This window comes from Pipra filicauda, unplaced genomic scaffold, assembly GCF_003945595.2.
Source record: "Pipra filicauda isolate LSUMZ 115617 unplaced genomic scaffold, ASM394559v2 scaffold760_size305172_pilon, whole genome shotgun sequence".
Taxonomy (NCBI): domain Eukaryota; kingdom Metazoa; phylum Chordata; class Aves; order Passeriformes; family Pipridae; genus Pipra; species Pipra filicauda.
In genome coordinates, this window is record NW_024104932.1 from 40,329 (window position 1) to 57,392 (window position 17,064).

At 61.7% G+C, this 17,064-nt stretch overlaps 2 protein-coding genes across 4 annotated transcripts; one reads left to right on the forward strand and one right to left on the reverse strand.

Moving 5' to 3' along the window:
* Positions 1 to 1,165: 1,165 nt before the first annotated feature.
* CBX1 (chromobox 1) lies at positions 1,166 to 9,414 on the reverse strand. Of its 2 annotated transcripts, none has more exons than XM_039389734.1 (4): positions 9,275 to 9,414; positions 3,530 to 3,704; positions 2,540 to 2,717; positions 1,166 to 1,292 (listed from the first exon to the last, which is right to left on the reverse strand). In XM_039389734.1, the coding sequence occupies exons 2-4, from the start codon at positions 3,667 to 3,669 to the stop codon at positions 1,194 to 1,196; spliced, it is 417 nt and encodes a 138-aa protein (XP_039245668.1). In that variant the 5' UTR covers positions 3,670 to 3,704; positions 9,275 to 9,414; the 3' UTR covers positions 1,166 to 1,193. The 2 variants fall into 2 exon arrangements, with proteins under 2 accessions (XP_039245668.1, XP_039245667.1); XM_039389733.1 differs by having other exon boundaries at positions 3,530 to 3,707.
* Positions 9,415 to 9,618: 204 nt separating this feature from the next.
* SNX11 (sorting nexin 11) lies at positions 9,619 to 15,529 on the forward strand. 2 transcript variants are annotated; one of them, XM_027719720.2, is made up of 7 exons: positions 9,619 to 9,639; positions 12,501 to 12,552; positions 12,798 to 12,884; positions 13,157 to 13,257; positions 13,524 to 13,622; positions 13,737 to 13,949; positions 14,633 to 15,529. In XM_027719720.2, exons 2-7 carry the CDS (start codon positions 12,532 to 12,534, stop codon positions 14,757 to 14,759), a joined length of 648 nt encoding a protein of 215 aa, XP_027575521.1. In that variant the 5' UTR covers positions 9,619 to 9,639; positions 12,501 to 12,531; the 3' UTR covers positions 14,760 to 15,529. The 2 variants fall into 2 exon arrangements, with proteins under 2 accessions (XP_027575521.1, XP_027575520.1); XM_027719719.2 differs by lacking the exon at positions 9,619 to 9,639 and adding an exon at positions 10,107 to 10,228.
* The last annotated feature ends 1,535 nt before the right edge of the window (positions 15,530 to 17,064 follow it).

Sequence of the window (17,064 nt, forward strand, 5' to 3'; positions counted from 1 at the left end):
AGAATCCAGGGAAATGGGATCCCTGGAGCCCCAGCGAGCCCTCCCCATCCAGAATCCAGGGAAATGGGATCCCTGGAGCCCCAGCGAGCCCTCCCCATCCAGAATCCAGGGAAATGGGATCCCTGGAGCCCCAGCGAGCCCTCCCCGGGTGGTTCCGGAGCGGGAGGAGCAGCAGGAAAAGCTCCGGGGTGAGTCCAGCTCAGGGATCAGAGCTGTGGCCCTGCCCCCAAACTCTCTGTCCTCCCACACCTCCACTGGCTTGGCTCCTCCTGTGTCACCAGAGCCCAGGGGACACTGTCCTGGCTCTGGGAGTCATGGAATCACTGAGGTTGGAAGATCTCCCAGACTGAGTCCCCCCTGTGCCCAGTGCCCCCCCTGTCACTGAGTGCCACATCCAGCCCTTCCCTGGGCACCTCCAGGGGTGGGGACTCCAAACCTCCCTGGGCAGCCCCTTCCAGTGCTTTCCATGGAGAAATTCCTCCTGATGTCCCACCTGACCCTCCCCTGGCACAGCCTGAGGCCGTTCCCTCTCCTCCTGTCCCTTGTTCCCTGGCAGCAGAGCCTGACCCCCCCCCGGCTCCCCCCTCCTGTCAGGGGGTTGCAGAGCCAGAAGGTCCCCCCTGAGCCTCCTTTTCTCCAGGCTGAGCCCCCCCAGCTCCCTCAGCTGCTCCTGCCCCTTCCCAGCTCCGTTCCCTCCCCTGCAAACGCTCCAGCCCCTCCACATCCTTCTCGTCCTGAGGGGCCCAGACCAGGACACGGCCCTCGAGTGCCCACAGGGGGACAATCCCTTCCCTGCTCCTGCTGCCACACCATCCCTGCTCCAAGCCCGGTGCCAGTGGCCTTCCTGCCCACCTGGGCACACATCCAGCTGCCAACACCAGCACCCTCAGGCCCTTCCCAGCTTTCCAGCCACAATCCCGGAGCATCCACAGGGACCCGACACTTGGCCTCGCTGCCCCTCGTTCCATCCCCTCCTCGGGGCAGCACAAAGTGCCCCACCCTGTCCCTTCAGAGGACACCTGAAGGGACACCCCAAAGCCCCAGGACCCCCCCGGGGCCCTCCCTGCTGGTTCCACACCACGGGAGCCCCCCGGCACAAGAGGTCCCCCCGAAGCAGCAGGGTCTCCCCAGGCCTCCCTCCTGCCCCTCCCTGGCACAGAGGGAGTGCCAAAGTGCCAGCCCCCAGGGCACACTCACCACTTCATGAGGAACATCAGCTCCCCGCTGGAATCCGTGGCGCCGATGATCCGCTCAGGCTCGAAGCCTCGGGCGAAACCTCGCGGCTTCTCCGACTGGAAAAGAGATGAGTTCCCACTTGGAGCGTGCCCAGGGTGACACCCATGGCCCTGCTCTGGCCCCCAGGGTGACACCCCCAGCCTTACTCTGGTCCCCAAGGTGACAGAGCCCTACTCTGGTCCCCAGGGTGACACCTCCAGCCCTGTCCTGGCCCTCAGGGTGACACCCATGGCCCTGCTCTAGTCCCCAGGGTGACAGAGCCCTGTTCTGGTCCCCAGGGTGACACAGCCCTGCTCTGGCTCCCAGGGTGACAGAGCCCTGGTCTAGTCCCCAGGACACGCTGGTGGCTGCCCAGGAAGGCTCAGCCTGCAATTCCACGGCCAGGGAGATGCTCCAAGCGCTGGAGCCCCTCTGGAGCCAGGCTGGGAGAGCTGGGGGGGTTCACCTGGAGAAGAGAAGGCTCCAGGGAGAGCTGAGAGCCCCTGGCAGGGCCTAAAGGGGCTCCAGGAGAGCTGGAGAGGGACTGGGGACAAGGGATGGAGGAACATGACATGGGGAATGGCTTCCCACTGCCAGAGGGTAGGGATAGATGGGATAGTGGGAAGGAATTCTTCCCTGGGAGGGTGGGGAGGGGCAGGGATGGAATTCTCAGAGGAGCTGTGGCTGCCCCATCCTGGGAAGTGTCCAAGGCCAGGCTGGAGCAACCTGGGACAGTGGAAGGTGTCCCTGCCCATGGCAGGGGGTGGCACTGGGTGGGCTTTAAGGTCCCTTCCCACCCAAACCATCCCATGATCCCATGCCCGAGGCCTGTGGGACCCGGGAATCCTGCTCAGGTGCCCCTCTGGAATGCCCAGCTGATGCTGCAGGAGAAGGATCTGACTCCCAAGGCCCAGTTGCTCAAAGCCCTGTGCCTGCCAAGATCCAGCAGCTCCTGGGATGGGAACCAGGCTGCAGAGCCTCTCCGTGCCCGTTTTCCCGAGCAGCCAGAGCACCAGGAGCAGGAAGCTCCATGTTCCACCTCATCCCCCTTTTCCAGAGGCAACTCCTGCCCCTGGGAGTCCAGAACCCTCCTGGGGTTCTTCAGGACAAGCTGGGGGCTGCATTCACCCTTTTTGCCTCTGGATTCACCGAGCTGAGACAGCAGCTCCTGCCTTTTTCCCAAGGCTCCAGCTTTCCAAAGCTGCCTTCCTTTGGCAATCAAAGCTCCCATTCCTTGGGAAAACCAGCTTGGAGCGGCCGTTCCAGGGATCAGCCGCTGTGCCAGGGGCAGGGGGGTGAGCCCAGCACGCCCACCCTGCCTCACCTCCTCCTTCTTCTTCTTTGGTTTGCTCTCCTCCCCCTTGTCCTCCGTGTCCGACTCCGCTTTGCGTTTGCTGCCCTCGGATTTCTCGCTCTCGTGGGCGGTTTTCTGGGATTGCAGGAATTCTGCGATGAGGTCGGGGCAGTCCAGGTTCTCCTCGGGCTCCCAGGTGTTGTCCTCGCTGCAAAGCAAACAGGGCAGCTCAGTCCTGCAGCTCCCTGCAGCTTTTTCCAGGCTGAGAAAATCCCGGGATTTCGGCCGAGGAGCGGCAGGTCGGCCCCTGGCCTGATCCCGGCGGGAATGCTGGAGGGCAGGGCAGGGATTCCCCTCCTCAGGAGAGAACTGCAGCTCATTCCTCTGGCTGCTTGTCCCTCTCTGGGAAGGGGAAGACCCCCCCAGGGCCTGTTTGCAGGGCAGAACTGGGATTTTCCCACCCCAAGCCATGAGTTTGGGGCATTTGGCAGAGCAGGATTTTCCCACCTGGAATTTGGGGTGTTGGGCACACTGGAATTTTCCCACCCTGCCCTGCTGGACTTTTGGGTGTTTGGCACACTGGGATTTTCCCATCCTGCCCTCCTGGAATTCGAGGTGTTTGGCACACGGATTTTCCCACCCAGGTTGTGATTGGAATTTGGGGTGCTTGGCACACTGGGATTTTCCCATCCTGCCCTCCTGGAATTTGGGGTGTTTGGCACACTGGAATTTTCCCACCCTGCCCTGCTGGAGTTTTGGGTGTTTGGCACACTGGGATTTTCCCACCCAGGTTGTGATTGGAATTTGGGGTGTTTGGCACACTGGGATTTTCCCATCCTGCCCTCCTGGAATTTGGGGGGTTTGGTACACTGGGATTTTCCCTGCTTTCCCTCTTTGCTCCATTCTCCACCCAAGGAGAGCCCCAGGGACACCGATCCTGCCTGGAATCTTTGGGATCCAAAGGCACAGGAGATGCTGGCACACCCCTGGCCCCCAGAGCAGCCAGCTGGAGCCACTTACTCCGAGAATCCTTTCCACTTGAGCAGATATTCCACCTTTCCCTTCACCACCCGCCGATCCAGGACCTTCTCCACCACATATTCCTCCTCCTCTTCCTCTAGGACCTCTTCCACTTTCTTCTTGTTCTGTTTTTTTCCCATTGTGCTGGCCAGCTTTTCAGCTTTCGGGCGACGCTGCTGCGAGGGGAGGGAGCCAAGGTCAGCCCTGCCTGTGCCCCCCGGGAATTCTCCGGGATGCACAGGGGCAGGGAATGCTGCCTGGGAGAGAACAGGCAGGGAAAACACAGAGGGACGGGTCAGGATGGTGCTGCCAGGCCACCAGGAATCAAAATCCCGGGATTTTGACGCAAAGCTCTGGGGTTTTTTTGCCTCTCCAGCTCCTCGTTCCACCAATTCCATGAACGCTTTTCCCACGGGAGCTGTTCCACTCCTTGTCCCTCCTCAACCTGCTCCCTTCCCTTTCCTCACCTAAAGGGTGAACTGAGTGGTTTTTATATTAACTGGAAATTAATAAATCCTTAATCCAGGTCAAATCCAAGTCCCAGCCCCTGATCCCAACCTCCCCACGCTCCTTCCTTTCCTGGATCGTGGATGGGCACTCTGGGATATTTATCCAACTCATCACCCCACAGCATGCAGGGTTTTATTTCCCCTCCTTATCTCCCAGAGCTGTTCAGTCAACCCAAAAATCCCTGGATATTCATCCAGGGCTGGCTGGGAAGGGAGAACTCTGGATTCAGAGCCAGTTGCCACCCACAGGGAAGCGTGTCCAGGTGGCCCTGGATGGGCTTTAAGGTCCTTTCCAACCCAAACCATTCCATGATCCCAAAATTCCATGACTCCATCCAGTCCCCCAGAATGAAGGGGTTTTTTTGCCTCATTCAATGAAGGAAAACAAAAAAAAAACCTCCAACCACCTGGAAAGATCCCACCAAAACTGAGCCAGAGCCTGAGAGGCTTTTCCCTCCATTCCCGGGTGGAAATACTCCCAATGGCACCTCCAATCCCCTTCCAGAGGGAAGCAAACCTGGAGCAGTGAGGCTCCTGGAGGTCTGGAGACTGGGAAGAGGAGGAGGAGGAGGAGGAGGAGGAGGAGGCAGGGCTGGCACAGCCACAGCCACAGCCGGGTGTGCAGCACAACAATGGAAAAGCCTCCGACCCTCCGGCATCTAATCCCGGCCCAGGAGCAGCAGGAAGCCCCAGGATCGTGTTTCACTCTGGAATTCCTCAGCCAGTTCCTTCCTCTCCCCTCCATCCTCCTCCTCTGGCACCACATGGCTGCTGGAGAAGCTGCTGGAGCAGGGGCTCAGAGCCCAGCAGGCCAGGGAAGAGGAGATTCCAAGGTGATTCCCAACGAGGCTCCGAAGAAAAACTCCGGGAGCGCCCGGAGGGGCGAGATCCCGGGATTGCTGCTCTCAGCAAAGGAATTCTCCTCAGCTGCAGCCAGAAGGGCTCCAGGGAAAGCTCTGTGGGCGCTGCCTGGAGATGGAGGAGCTGCTCAGGCACCTGAGGGGGCTCAGCTGGATCCGGGGAGGATTCCAGAGGCAGCAGCTGGATCCAAGACTAATGGGAGAGCCGAGGGGAGCTCAGGGAGGAGCTGCTGAAATTCCAGGGAAACAGAGAAGGAGCAACACCCCGGATCCATCATTTTCTGGAGCAGCTGGGCAGGGAAGATGCAAATCCAAGGCTGGGAGCACTTTGGGAAGGAGCTTCCCCCAGGAGGGTTGCAGGAATCTCCCCAAACCTCCCGGATATTTGGGGGTTGTCCCTTCCAGCTCCCTGAGCATCCAATCCCAATCCTGGCTGGAGATCCAGGAGGATGAGGCCACATTCCCAGAACCAGCAGGGAGCAGAGCTCCTGCACAGGCCTCTCCCTGCACTGCAGGAGAAAGGGAGAGAGGAGCTCCAAACCCTCCCTGGATTTATCCACAGAGCATCCAAGCTGCTCCACAGTGAATAATCCCATGATTATTCCCATCCACTGGGAATAATCCCATGGAATCCTCAGCCACCAACACCCAAACCCTGCAATTCTGGGCGTTGAAACAAGGCCTGATCCCTCCCTGGATGTCTGGGAAGGCAGCACGGGGGGAATCCCTCCCTCCTCTCCAGGGATTCCAAACACACCTCTCGCTCCCCCTGGGATGGAAAACGGAGCTGCTTCATTTGGGGGCATTTTTGGGAAGCACAGACGTTCCTGTTCCCTTTATCCCAACAGCCCCGTGGCTGCCCCATCCCTGGAAGTTTTCCAAGGAAAACTTGGAGCAAACCTGGGCTAATGGAAGGTGTCCCTGCCCACGGCAGGGGTTGGAACCGGGTGAGATTTAAGGTCCCTTCCGACACAAACCATTCCATGATTCCACAGAATTTGGGGCTCTCCTGCCTGAGACATCAGTGGGATGTTCCCCAAAATTCAGCTTCAATTTTTTTTATACTCCACAAGTGAAAAAAAACCCCCAAAAATAGGATTTCAAGACAAATTTGGGACGAGTCAAGGCCAAGTTTTTCTGTTTTCCTTTGCTGCTCCATCCCTAAGGATGGAGTCAAAGTTGGAATCCTTTGTGAAAAGAAAAGTGGAAGAGAGGGAAAAAATAACTCCAGCTGGGAGGAAAAGGATCCAGGGCACACCTAAAACACTGGAAAAGAATTAAAACTCAGGGAAAAGGCTGGGAATGAGGAGACCCAGCAGAAAAAAAGCTGATTTTGGGGGCAGGAGGAAGAGCCAGAGGTTTAATCCAGATTCATTCGGGGTGAGAGGCTCCAGGCTGGGAGCAAAAGGAAAGCCACAACCTCCAGGCTCAGCCCCATCATTCCCAGTTAAATTCCCAATCCACGAGGGAAGGAACCTCTGGATTTGACAGGAACACACGTGCAATGGCAGGGATGGGAATTCCCTAATTCCCTGCTGGAAAGGGAGAAAGGGAGGGAAGAAATCCTGCAGTTTTGTTGTGTGACAGCAGGGACAACTCCTGAACTGCTCCAGAGCAGAGAAATCATGGAATCCCAGCAGGAATTCCAGGTGTTCTCCCAAAACACTGCCCTGAGTCCTGCAGGGATCCCTGGAGCATTCCCAGCTTCCCACAAACAACCCCAGGCCTGCACAGCCCATCCCAGCCTCATCCCAAGGGATTCAGGGGCTGCATTCCTGGTCCTCCCAGCCCATTCCCAGGTTATTTTGGCTTTTCCCTGGTTCTCATCCTTTCCAATACCAGGATCCCAAGTACAGAGCCCGGGCACAGCCCAAGGTGCAAACACCTTCCTCCCCCAGTTTAGGGAGGAATTTTGGGATTTGTCCCTACTTTTTAAGTTTCCAAACTCCACCCCAGCAGAACCTGGAATGTTCAGCCAACCCCTCCCTTTTCCTTATGCTCTGATCCCTCAGTTTTCTGGGAACACACACGTTCGTTGCTCCCAAACACCCACCCCCCACACCTCTGGGATCCCCCCCCATCCCCATTCCCGACGTTTTCCACCCAAAATGAGGCCGCTGCCACCTCCTCCAGGCCATGTGGGAGCAGGGGAGCTGTTCCAGGAGCACCCTGAGCCCAACCCTGCTCCAGAGGCAGCTCCTCATCCGCCCCTTCCTCGGCCGTGTCCTTGTCCAGAGACACAAATCCAGCATTCCCACGGGTCCTGCTCTACCCCAAGGGCTTCACAACCCCCATTCCAAGCCTGCTGGCTCCCCCAGCTCCCGAATTTCCATGGAAAAGAGCTGGATAAAGCCTGCCCTGATGCTGAGGGTGGGCTGGGACTCCTGGGCTGGGTGTCCTGGCACATACGTGGCATTTTGGGAGGGCTCTGGGGGGGGGTTTGGGGTCCCAACAGGGGTGGGCTGTGCCACCAGCAGGGTCCTGGCATGTAGGTGGCATTTGGGGACACTTTCTGGGGGGGTCTGGGGGCTTTGGGGTCCCCTCCTTCATGGGGGGGCTGGAACCCCCGAGAGGGGGGTGGGCTGTGCCTCCAGTGGGGTCCTGGCACCTGGGTGGCCTTTTGGGGGGCTCTGGGAGGTTCAGAGGGGTTTTGGGGTCCCAAGGGGGGTGGGCTGTGCCTCCAGTGGGGTCCTGGTACATGGGTGACCTGCTGGGGACACTTTTTGGGGGGGTCTGGGGGGTCCAGGGGGGTTTTGGGGTCCCCTCCTCCATGGGGGGACTGGACTGTGCCGCTCCCCCAACAGCTCCTGCTCTGCCTCCCCCCCTCCCCTTCCCGACACATCCCAGCTTCCAACCACAGCTTCCCAATCCCACCTCCTGCCGGCCCCACCCCAGGGGGGAGCTCTCCCCCAGCCCCAAATCCCCCTCCCACCCGGCAGCTCTCCCTGCCCGGCCCCCCCGGGATCGGCTGCCATCCCATTCCCGGCATTCCCGCAGCCTCTTCCCGCTCATTCTCCCCGCCAAAAAGTTGACACTTGTCCCTCCCCGCTCCCAGCTGGAGCCTGGATCCTCCCCCGCTCCTTCCCCGGCCTCCCCTTTTCCCTGGAGTTCCCTTCCCAAGAACAACTCCCTCCCCATCCCCCCCCGGGGTTTCCTTAAACCCCCGTCCCCAAAAATCCCCCTTTATCCCCCCAAAACGGGTCCCTGCTCCAGCCCTTCTTTCCCAAAGGCACTTCCACCCCACAGCTTCCCATTTTCCCAGCTCCCCATCACATATCCACTAATTCCCCTCTTCCAGCACCCCCAAGCACCCCCCTACACCCCAACACCCCCACTGAGCCCCTCTCTCAGCACCCAAAATCCCTTTCCCAGCACCCCAAACCCCTTCCAGTGACCCCTCCCGGCATCCCAATCCCAAAATGCTTCTCCCTGCACCCCCAATCCCACTCCACTGACCCCTCCTCCTCCAGCTATCCCAAATCCCTCCCCAACCCTTCTCCCACCCACTCCTCCACTATCCCCTCCCCAGCTCCCCAAATATCCCTCCACCGACCCCCCCCAGCATCCCAATCCCAAAATACTCCTCCCTGCACCCCAAACCCCCTCCACTGACCCCCCAGCATCCCAATCCTCCCAAAATACTTCTCCCTGCACCCCAAACACCCTTCGCTGACCCCCCCCTCCAACCACCCCAACGACACTTCCCCACCCCCTCCCCAGTCCCCCTAAACCCTTCCCCAGCCCCCCCAACCCCGCAGCACCCCAATCCCCCCAAAATACTTCTCCCTGCACCCCAAACACCCTCCACTAAACCCCCCCAACATCCAAATCCCCAAATGCCTCTCCCAGCCCCCCAAACCCCCTCCGCCGCCCCCCCTGCATCCCAATCCCCCCAAAATACTTCTCTCAGCCCCCCAACCCCCCTCCCCTGACATCCCGACACCCCAACCCCCCCAAATGCTTCTCTCAGCCCCCCAAACCCCTCCCCTGACCCCCCGACCCCCCCGCACCCCAATCCCCCCCAATCCTCCTCCCGCACCCCAAACCGCCTCCGCTGACCCCCCCCTCCAACCGCCCCAGAACGACCGCCCCTTCTCCAAACCTTCCCGCGCCCCCGTCCCACCCCCAAAACCCCTTCCACAACCCACCCCCAAAACCCCCCTACCGCCACCGACCGCCACCCCCCCCCGTTTCCCCCCCAAACCTTCCCCCCCATCAGCCCCCCCCATCCCCCGCCCGGCCCCCCCAAAAACTCCCCCCCCGTGCTTTAACCCCCCCCGCGCCCCACACCACACCCCCGTCCCCACGACCCCAACGCCCCCCCGCCTCCCCCCTCCCCGCGCCCTCCGCTCCTCCCCCTGGCCCGGCCCGGCCTTTGCACAGCCCCGCAGCCGGTGTGTGATGGAAGGGGCGCGGGGGCCGCTCGGGGGTCGGGGGGGGTCCGGGCCTGGCCTCGCTCCGTCCGCCGCCCTGAACAAAAGAGCCCGGCCAGCGCCGCTGCCCGCCGCGCACACCGCGCATGCGCCGCGCTCCGCGCGGGGCGCGCCGGGGCTCGTAGTCCCGCGCCCCGCGATCCCGCGGGGGGGGTTAGGGGAGGCGCGAAGCATGACGGGAGTTGTAGTCCGCGGCGCTCCGTGTGGCGGCGCCGCGGGGCATGGTGGGATGTGTAGCCCGCTGCAGCGCTGCACGATGGGAGGTGTAGTCCGCTGGAGCCACGCTGTGACTGAATTACACAATTAGGGTAATTAAGGGTGGGAAAAAAGCTCTGAGGGCATCGAGGCCAAGCTGTGACCCGTCAGCGCCCTGTACACCAGAGCAGGGCACTGAGCGTCCTGCGCAGCGGGGTGGGCGCCGTGCACCCGAGCTGTGCCAGCACAGCCAGGCAGGCCGAGCCAGAACAGCTCTGGGTGGGTTGTGCCCGGCTCGGTGATTTATTGAATTATTGAGATTGGAAAAGTCCTCTGCGATCCTTGGGTGCGTCCGTTAACCCAGCGCTGCCAACCGATGTCACCAAGGGCCACATCCACGAGCTTTCTGAGCACTCCCAGGAGTGGGGGCTCCGCCACTCCCTGGGCAGCCCCTTCCAACGTTTAACAACCCCTTCCGTAAAGAAATTCCTCCCGATGTCCAACTTGACCCTCCCCTGGCACGGCTGGAGACCTTTTCCTCTCCTTCTGTCCCTTGTTCCCTGTGCTGCCGCTCCCGAACTACAACCGGAGGCCCTGGGAACTACAACTCCCATCATGCCCCGCACCGGAAACTCCCGCCGCTTCCGCACTATAAGGGCGCGCGCCGCCGCCGCCGCTTAAAGGGGCCGCGTCCTGTGCGAGGTGAGGGGGCCCCGAAGGGGGGGGAGGTCCCGGGGCGGGCATGGGAAGGTCCGGGTGGGTCCCTCGGGGGTCCCTCAGGGGGGTCTTTGGGTTCCCCTGCAGCCCCCAGCTGAGGAACCGGGGCTGGCGTTGGGCCTCGCCCCCACCCGCGGCCTCTCAAGGCCCGGCCCGGCCCGTCCCCGGTGATTCCCCTTCCCCCGGCGGGGTCCAAATTTTGGGAGACCTGCGGGGATAGGGGAGGCTTTTCCTCCTCTGGAAGTGAAAACAGCCTCTAAAAATCCCCTTTCCCTCCCCCCCAGTGTTTTGCAGGGGGCTGCTTTACAGACCTGTTTTACAGGTGCCCGGGCGTGGCAGGAATAAATGGGATTAATCCCGATTTTTCCCCGCTGTGTGAGGGTTTTCCCTGAACTCGGAGATGTGCCACGGTTGAGAGGGAGCCCTTTCCTTCCCTGGCAGGGAAAACGACCTCCAAAAATCACTCCCAGTGTTTTGTGTCCGAGCGTGACAAGGAAAAGCAGGAATTAATAGGATTAATTCACGGTTTTCCCGCTGTGGAGCCTCTCCATGAGGCTCTTCCCTGAACTCTGAGATGCTGGAATGGCTGGGACATCCCTGCCAGCGACAGGGGGTCTAAATTTTGGGACACCAAGCTGACAAGGAGTCCTTTCCTTCCCTGGAAGGGAAAACAGCCCGGAAAAAAAAAAAAATCACCCCCAGTGTTTTCCAGGTGGCTGTGTCCAAATGGGACAAGGAAAAGCAGGGATAAGTGGGATTAATCCCCGTTTTTCCTCCTGTATGATGCCTTTCCCCCGGATTCTGAGATGCTGGAATGGCTGGGACACCCCTGCCAGGGCCAGGAGGGTCCAAATTTTGGGATACCTGTTGGGATGAGGGAATATTTTCCTCCCCAGATGGGATAACAGGGCTAGAAAGAAATCACCCCCAGTGTTTTCCAGGTGGCTGTGTCCAAACGGGACAAGGAAAAGCAGGAATAAATGGGATTCGTTCCCATTTTTCCTGCTGTGATGTTCCTCTACGAGGCTTTTCCCTGGATTCTGAGATGCTGGAATGGCTGGGACACCCCTGCCAGGGCCAGGAGGGTCCAAATTTTGGGACACCAGGTTGTGAAGGGAGCCCTTTCCTTCTTCCAAAAAAAAATCACTCCCAGTCTTTTATAGGTGGCTGTGTCCAAACGGGACAAAGAAAAGCGGGAATAAACGGGATTAATTCCCGGTTTTGCTGCCGTGGAGCCTCCCCGGGAGGGTTTTCCCCGAGTTGGAGCCTCGGCCAGGCTGGATCTGGGAAGGGAATGGAGCTGGGGGCGGGAGCTGGGAGCTGAACTCTGCTCTGTGCCGGTTGGGAAGGTTGGGAAAGAGCATTGCCGCTGTTCCCGAGGGCGGGAAGGGCAGTCAGGGACGTGTCAGCCGGGTGGATAAGAGATAACAAGGAACACTTTCCCTTGTCAGCACTGTGGGAACGGGAGCTGGGGGGGCAAATTCCACCTGGGATTTGCGGCTCCTCCAGCCCAAATCCTGGGCAGGTGAGAGGCAGCAGGGAAAACTTGGAATTGCAGGGACATAAACCCAACCCAGGGTAATCCCAGAGCCCCTTAAACCGAGGCTTTCCCCAAAATCCCTGGAAGAGGATTTGCTGGAAGTGCTCAGGGCTGATCCCGAGCTGCTCCTCCGGGGGCTGGAAGTTGATCATTAGGATCAATTAACTCCCAATAAAGCCTCAATGAGATTTTGTGTTTCTGGGGATGAAGGGACCTGAGCTTCCTGGGCTCCCTGCTCCCGGTTTTCCTGCATGGAGCCACCTCCCTCGGGGCTCTCTGCTCTTGGGAGCACCTTGGGAAACGGAATTCCCGTTCCTGGCAACCCTTTGCTCTTCCACTGGGCAATTCCCGATCCCTCCTCCTGCCTTTTGAAGCTGCTGGGGCAGAGCAGGAGCTCTAAAACCTCGGGATGATTCCACAGGGGTCATCCCAGCGTTTGTGGGGCCTGTGATCCCGTGGGATTTGGGAATGTGATGGTCCCAGCTGTGCTGCTGGACTGGTTCCGACTGGGAGCCCCGGGAAGTCTGGAAGCTCCCCCCAGAACTGACTCCTGGCACATTTGGCTCCTTCCCTCCTCTTTCCTCTTCCCTAAGGAGGATTTGGAAGCATCCTCGTTATTCCACAGATCAGGGAGGGCAGCTGAGCGTGGCTGGTGCTGGGGGGATGCAGAAGACCCCAATGTGCTGATCCTCCTAAATCCCTTTTTTTTCCCCCCAGATGTTTCCCGCTGGGCTCTGGCTCCTCTAGGATGTTGGAGAACCGAGAGGAAGTAAGACCCTTCCTGATGTGATAATTCCTGGCTGGAATTTGGCAGCACAGGGCGGTCTGGGCGAGGCGAAGGGTCCGTGGGGCAGAGCTGAGGGGCAGCTGGGGACAGGGCTGGGAATGTCTGGAGCTGCCTGTGGGAGCTGCCTGTGCTCTCCCTGGGACAGGGAAGCTGGAGGAGGTGGTGGGGGGGATCCCTGTCCCTGGAATGCCGGGGGGCTGAGCAGGGACACCCCTCCTGCCCCCCAGGAACTGACCACAGTGCGAGTGCAGGACCCCCGAGTGCAGAACGAAGGCTCCTGGAATTCCTATGTGGATTACAAGATCTTCCTCCACGTGAGTCGGGGCTGAGGGACAGGGGGTGGAGCTGCAGAGCTCGGGGGCTCACCCGTGGGATCATCCAGAGTGGGATCATCCAGAGTGGGATCATCCAGAGTGGGATCATCCAGCACGTGGGGATGGAAGGAGCCCCCACGGGAGAACCCTCTGCCTTCTGTGGGTCTGAGACCCGGCGTGGAGAGGATGGATCCCTGAGTCCCTCCTCTTCCTCCCTGCCCCTCAATCCCACTGACAATTCCCATGGAACTGTTGGGGTTTTGTTTTCCCAGACCAACAGCAAGGCCTTCACTGCCAAGACCTCATGTGTGCGGCGCCGCTACCGTGAGTTCGTGTGGCTGAGGAGGCAGCTCCAGAAGAATGCTGGCCTGGTGTAAGCATTCCTTGGCCTTCCTTTCCCTCCTCCTGCTGCTCAGGGAGACCTGAGAGAGCCTTTCTCCCTGCCCTGGGTGACCCCTGTGAGCTCAGAGCAGACGTGGAGAGAAACCCCGGGCAGGAGCAGGGGATACCCGAGCTCCCGGGATCCAAGGGCCTGGCAGGTGCTGCCACAGTGTCCCCAGGATCCAGGAGCCTGGCAGGTGCTGCCACAGTGTCCCCTGTGCTGGCACTGAGGTGACCTGAGCCCCGGTTCCCCCCCAGGCCTGTCCCAGAGCTGCCTGGAAAATCCACCTTCTTCGTGGGCAGCACGGACGAGTTCATCGAGAAGCGGAGACAGGGATTGCAGCAGTTCCTGGAGAAGTGAGTGAAGGATTCCTGAGGGCTGGAGGGGGGGATGGCAGGGAGGGGACAATCCTGCTGCAGGGCTGTGAAGGTGCCGTGAAGGGTGACTGCCCCTCCTCTCTCCGTGCCCAGGGTGGTGCAGAACGTGGTGCTGCTCTCGGACAGCCGCCTGCACCTCTTCCTGCAGAGCCAGCTCTCCGTGCCCGCCATCGAGGCCTGCGTGCAGGGCCAGGGCACCCAGACAGTGACAGAGGCCATCCTGCACTATGCCATGTCCAACTGTGGCTGGGTGCAGGAGGAGGAGGGTCGGCCCTCAACGCTGCCCGGGCGGGACCCGAGAGCCAGGTAATGCCAGGGCAGGGGGGAGGAGCATCCCAAGGGCATCCCCAGCTCCCTGGTGTGGGTCCCAGTGCAGCCTCAGTTCCCTGGTGTGGGTCCCAGTGCAGCCCCAGCTCCCTGGTGTGGATCCCAGTGCAGCCCCAGATCCCTGGTGTGGGTCCCAGTGCAGCCCCAGATCCCTGGTGTGGATCCCAGTGCAGCCCCAGCTCCCTGGTGTGGGTCCCAGTGCAGCCCCAGCTCCTTGGTGTGGATCCCAGTCCAGCCCCAGCTCCTTGGTGTGGGTCCCAGTGCAGCCCCAGTTCCCCAGTGTGGATCCCAGTCCAGCTCCTCACTGTGGATCCCGGGATGGCACCTGCTTGGCAAGTAATGGCCAGAGGAGGGAAGAACTGTGGATCCAGGGGCAGCCCCAGCTTCCAGCTGTGGATCCCAAGGGCATCCCCACCTCCTGCTGTGCCTCCCTGGAGGGAGCAGGAAAGGGCCAGGGGAGGGAGGAACATCCCAGGGCAGCCCCAGCTCCTCACTGTGGATCCTGGGATGGGATCTGCACGTCCAGGGGAGGGAGGAACATCCCAGAGCAGCCCCAGCTCCAGGGAGGGGTTGTGCCAAGGAGATCTGGAGACACAGGGGCACCTCAGGCCCTGAATCTCCCCTGGATCCCTTCTCCCCTCTGACCTGTTCCCCATTCCCAGCTGTGCCGGGCTGGGAAGCCCCCGGGGCTGCCTGGAGAGCATCCCGGACTGGAGCGACTTCGGCGTGGACGACGCGCACTCGGAGAGCCCGGAGGAGCCCCCGGGATCGGGGCAGGACCCGCAGTGACAGCCCTGGGGACACCCCCTGCCTTCCCAGGACCTGCTCCCTCGCTGGGAGAGGGGGCACTGTGGGAGCAGGGGGGTGACTGGGCTGCCCTGGGAACGCGGCTCATCCCGGGCTCTCTCCCTGCTGATCCCGCCTGGCCCAGGCAGGGTTTGCAGCCCGGAGAAGGGATCTGGTGGGGGGTGGAACCTGTGTTTGTTGTTCCCACGGCCTTTGCCCTCTGGCTGGAGCAGCAGCAGCGCTCAGTGGGGTGGCAGTGCCACCCCCCTGCTCCTGGCACATCCCAGGGCAGGGTGGGATCCGCTGCCCGATGGGAAAAGGGCTTTCCTTGGTGGATCCAGGGCCAGCCGCTCTCTCCAGTTCAGCCCCCTGTGTCCCCCTCCCTCTGCAGCTCCTGGGGAGGGGAGAGGGGGCTCAGCTGCACCAACCCAGAGCCCACACCCGGGCTGCAGATCCCACCCCCACCCCCGGGGCCTCCTGGCACAGCTTTCCCTCCCTGCAGGTTGGTTTCTGCAGCTGGAAAAACGGGAGCTGAGCTTTCCCCCCGGGCAGGGAATGAGTCGGGGGGGAGCACAAGGTGGGGAGGGCAGTTTGTCACCCCTGCCCTGGGAGGGGGTGTCCCTTCCGAGTGGGCTTGGATTTGCTGGGATAAGAAGGAGCTGCTCCTGCTGCCCCTCCCCGTGTGGTCCTGCCCCGTCTCCTCCCCCGGCCCAGCCCCGGGTCAGGCAGGGCTCGGACGTGCTCGAACTCCAAATAAAACCGAAGCAGGAGAAGCTGCCGGGTCCGGCTGGGTGGTGTGGGCGGGGGCCGGGCCGGGAGAACTGCGGAGACAGGGATTTTGGGAAAACGGGGAGGGGAGGATGGCACCTTCCCCACACCAGCAACGCCAGCGCGGCGGGCGGGTCCCTCCCGGGGGGGCACGGACGAGGGTCTGCCCTGAGTTCTGGGGGGTTTCTGGATGCACCAGGGAGGGGGAGGGAGGGAGGGAGGGCTGGAAAGCCCTTGGAGGCGCATCCGAAATGTCAGGAGAAGTTCACGGCCAAGGCTGGCAGCTGCCGGGGCGCGGGAGCGCCGCTGCCATTGGCTGCCCCCCCCTCATGCATATTCATCCATATTCATGAGCGTGCGGCTCCAAATGGCGCAGCTGTGAGCCCAGCTGTGCCCGCGGCCCCTCTCCGTGCCCACCAACCCTTCCCGTGCCCACTGATCTTCTCCGTGCCCACCGACCCTCTCTGAGCCCACCGACCCCTTCCCGTGCCCACTGACCCTCCCTGTGCCCACCGACCCTCTCTGAGCCCACCGACCCCTTCCCCGTGCCACTGACTCCTCTCCGTGCCCACCAACCCTTTCTGTGCCCACCAACCCCTCTCCTTGCCCACCGACCCCTCCCTGTGCCCACCGACCCCTCCCTGTGCCCACTGACCCCTCCCTGTGCCCACCGACCCTTTCTGTGCCCACGGACCCTTCTCCTTGCCCACCAACCCTTCCCCGTGCCCACTGACCCTTCCCCGTGCCCACTGACCCTCCCCGTGCCCACTGACCCTCCCTGTGCCCACCGACCCTTCCCCGTGCCACCGACCCCTCCCCGTGCCCACCAACCCCTCTCCTTGCCCACCGACCCTTCCCATGCCCACCGACCCTGCTCCTCGCCTGGCACAGCCTCCCTCAGGCACGACCCCCTCAGCCCAAGCCGTGCCCTGCCCCCGGCTCCCTCCCAGCCCCTGGTTTGCTCCAGGAGCGTGTCCTGGCACTGCCAGGAGCCATTCGGCCCTGGGGCTGCCCCTTCCCGAGGCGGGTCTGGGAAAGGCAGCCCGTGGAGCTGCTGCAGTGAGGGCTCCATCCCTTCTCCATCCCTTCTCCATCCCCTCTCCATCCCCTCTCCATCCCCTCTCCATCCCTTCTCCATCCCTTCTCCATCCCTTCTCCATCCCCTCTCCATCCCTTCTCCATCCCTTCTCCTGCCTCTCTCATCCCCTGGAGCCACAGCCCTGTTCCTGGCCGCCTTTCAGGGATTATTTTTAGTGCCAGTGACCGGCTCTTGCGGAGCTGTTGGGAAAACGGTGACTCAGGGGCGGCCCAGGCTGGGGGGGGCAGCAGCCCCTGGGCTGGGGGGTCCCACCTGGGGGGCAGTGGCTCTTTGGGGGGGGTGACTGTCCCCTCTGCCACATGTAGGGTGGGCTCAGCCCCTCGTGCCAGGGATTGGGGGGCTGGAGGCAGCCCTGGAATGCTGGGGGGGCTCAGGGCACACGGAGCTGCCCAAGGTAACCTTCCCCACCTGGGGCAGGTGAGGGTGGTGTGGCCCCCTCCC

Excerpts from the sequence above, each read along its gene's own strand:
- SNX11 (XM_027719720.2), top strand. The coding sequence starts at position 12,532 with ATGTTGGAGAACCGAGAGGAA. Across the intron at positions 12,885-13,156 it reads ATTACAAGATCTTCCTCCAC|ACCAACAGCAAGGCCTTCAC; the intron begins GTGAGTCGGGGC and ends TTGTTTTCCCAG. Across the intron at positions 13,258-13,523 it reads CAGAAGAATGCTGGCCTGGT|GCCTGTCCCAGAGCTGCCTG; the intron begins GTAAGCATTCCT and ends GTTCCCCCCCAG.
- CBX1 (XM_039389734.1), bottom strand. The coding sequence starts at position 3,669 with ATGGGAAAAAAACAGAACAAGAAGAAAGTGGAAGAGGTCCTAGAGGAA. Across the intron at positions 2,718-3,529 it reads AAGTGGAAAGGATTCTCGGA|CGAGGACAACACCTGGGAGC; the intron begins GTAAGTGGCTCC and ends TTTGCTTTGCAG. Across the intron at positions 1,293-2,539 it reads CAAAGAAGAAGAAGGAGGAG|TCGGAGAAGCCGCGAGGTTT; the intron begins GTGAGGCAGGGT and ends TCTCTTTTCCAG.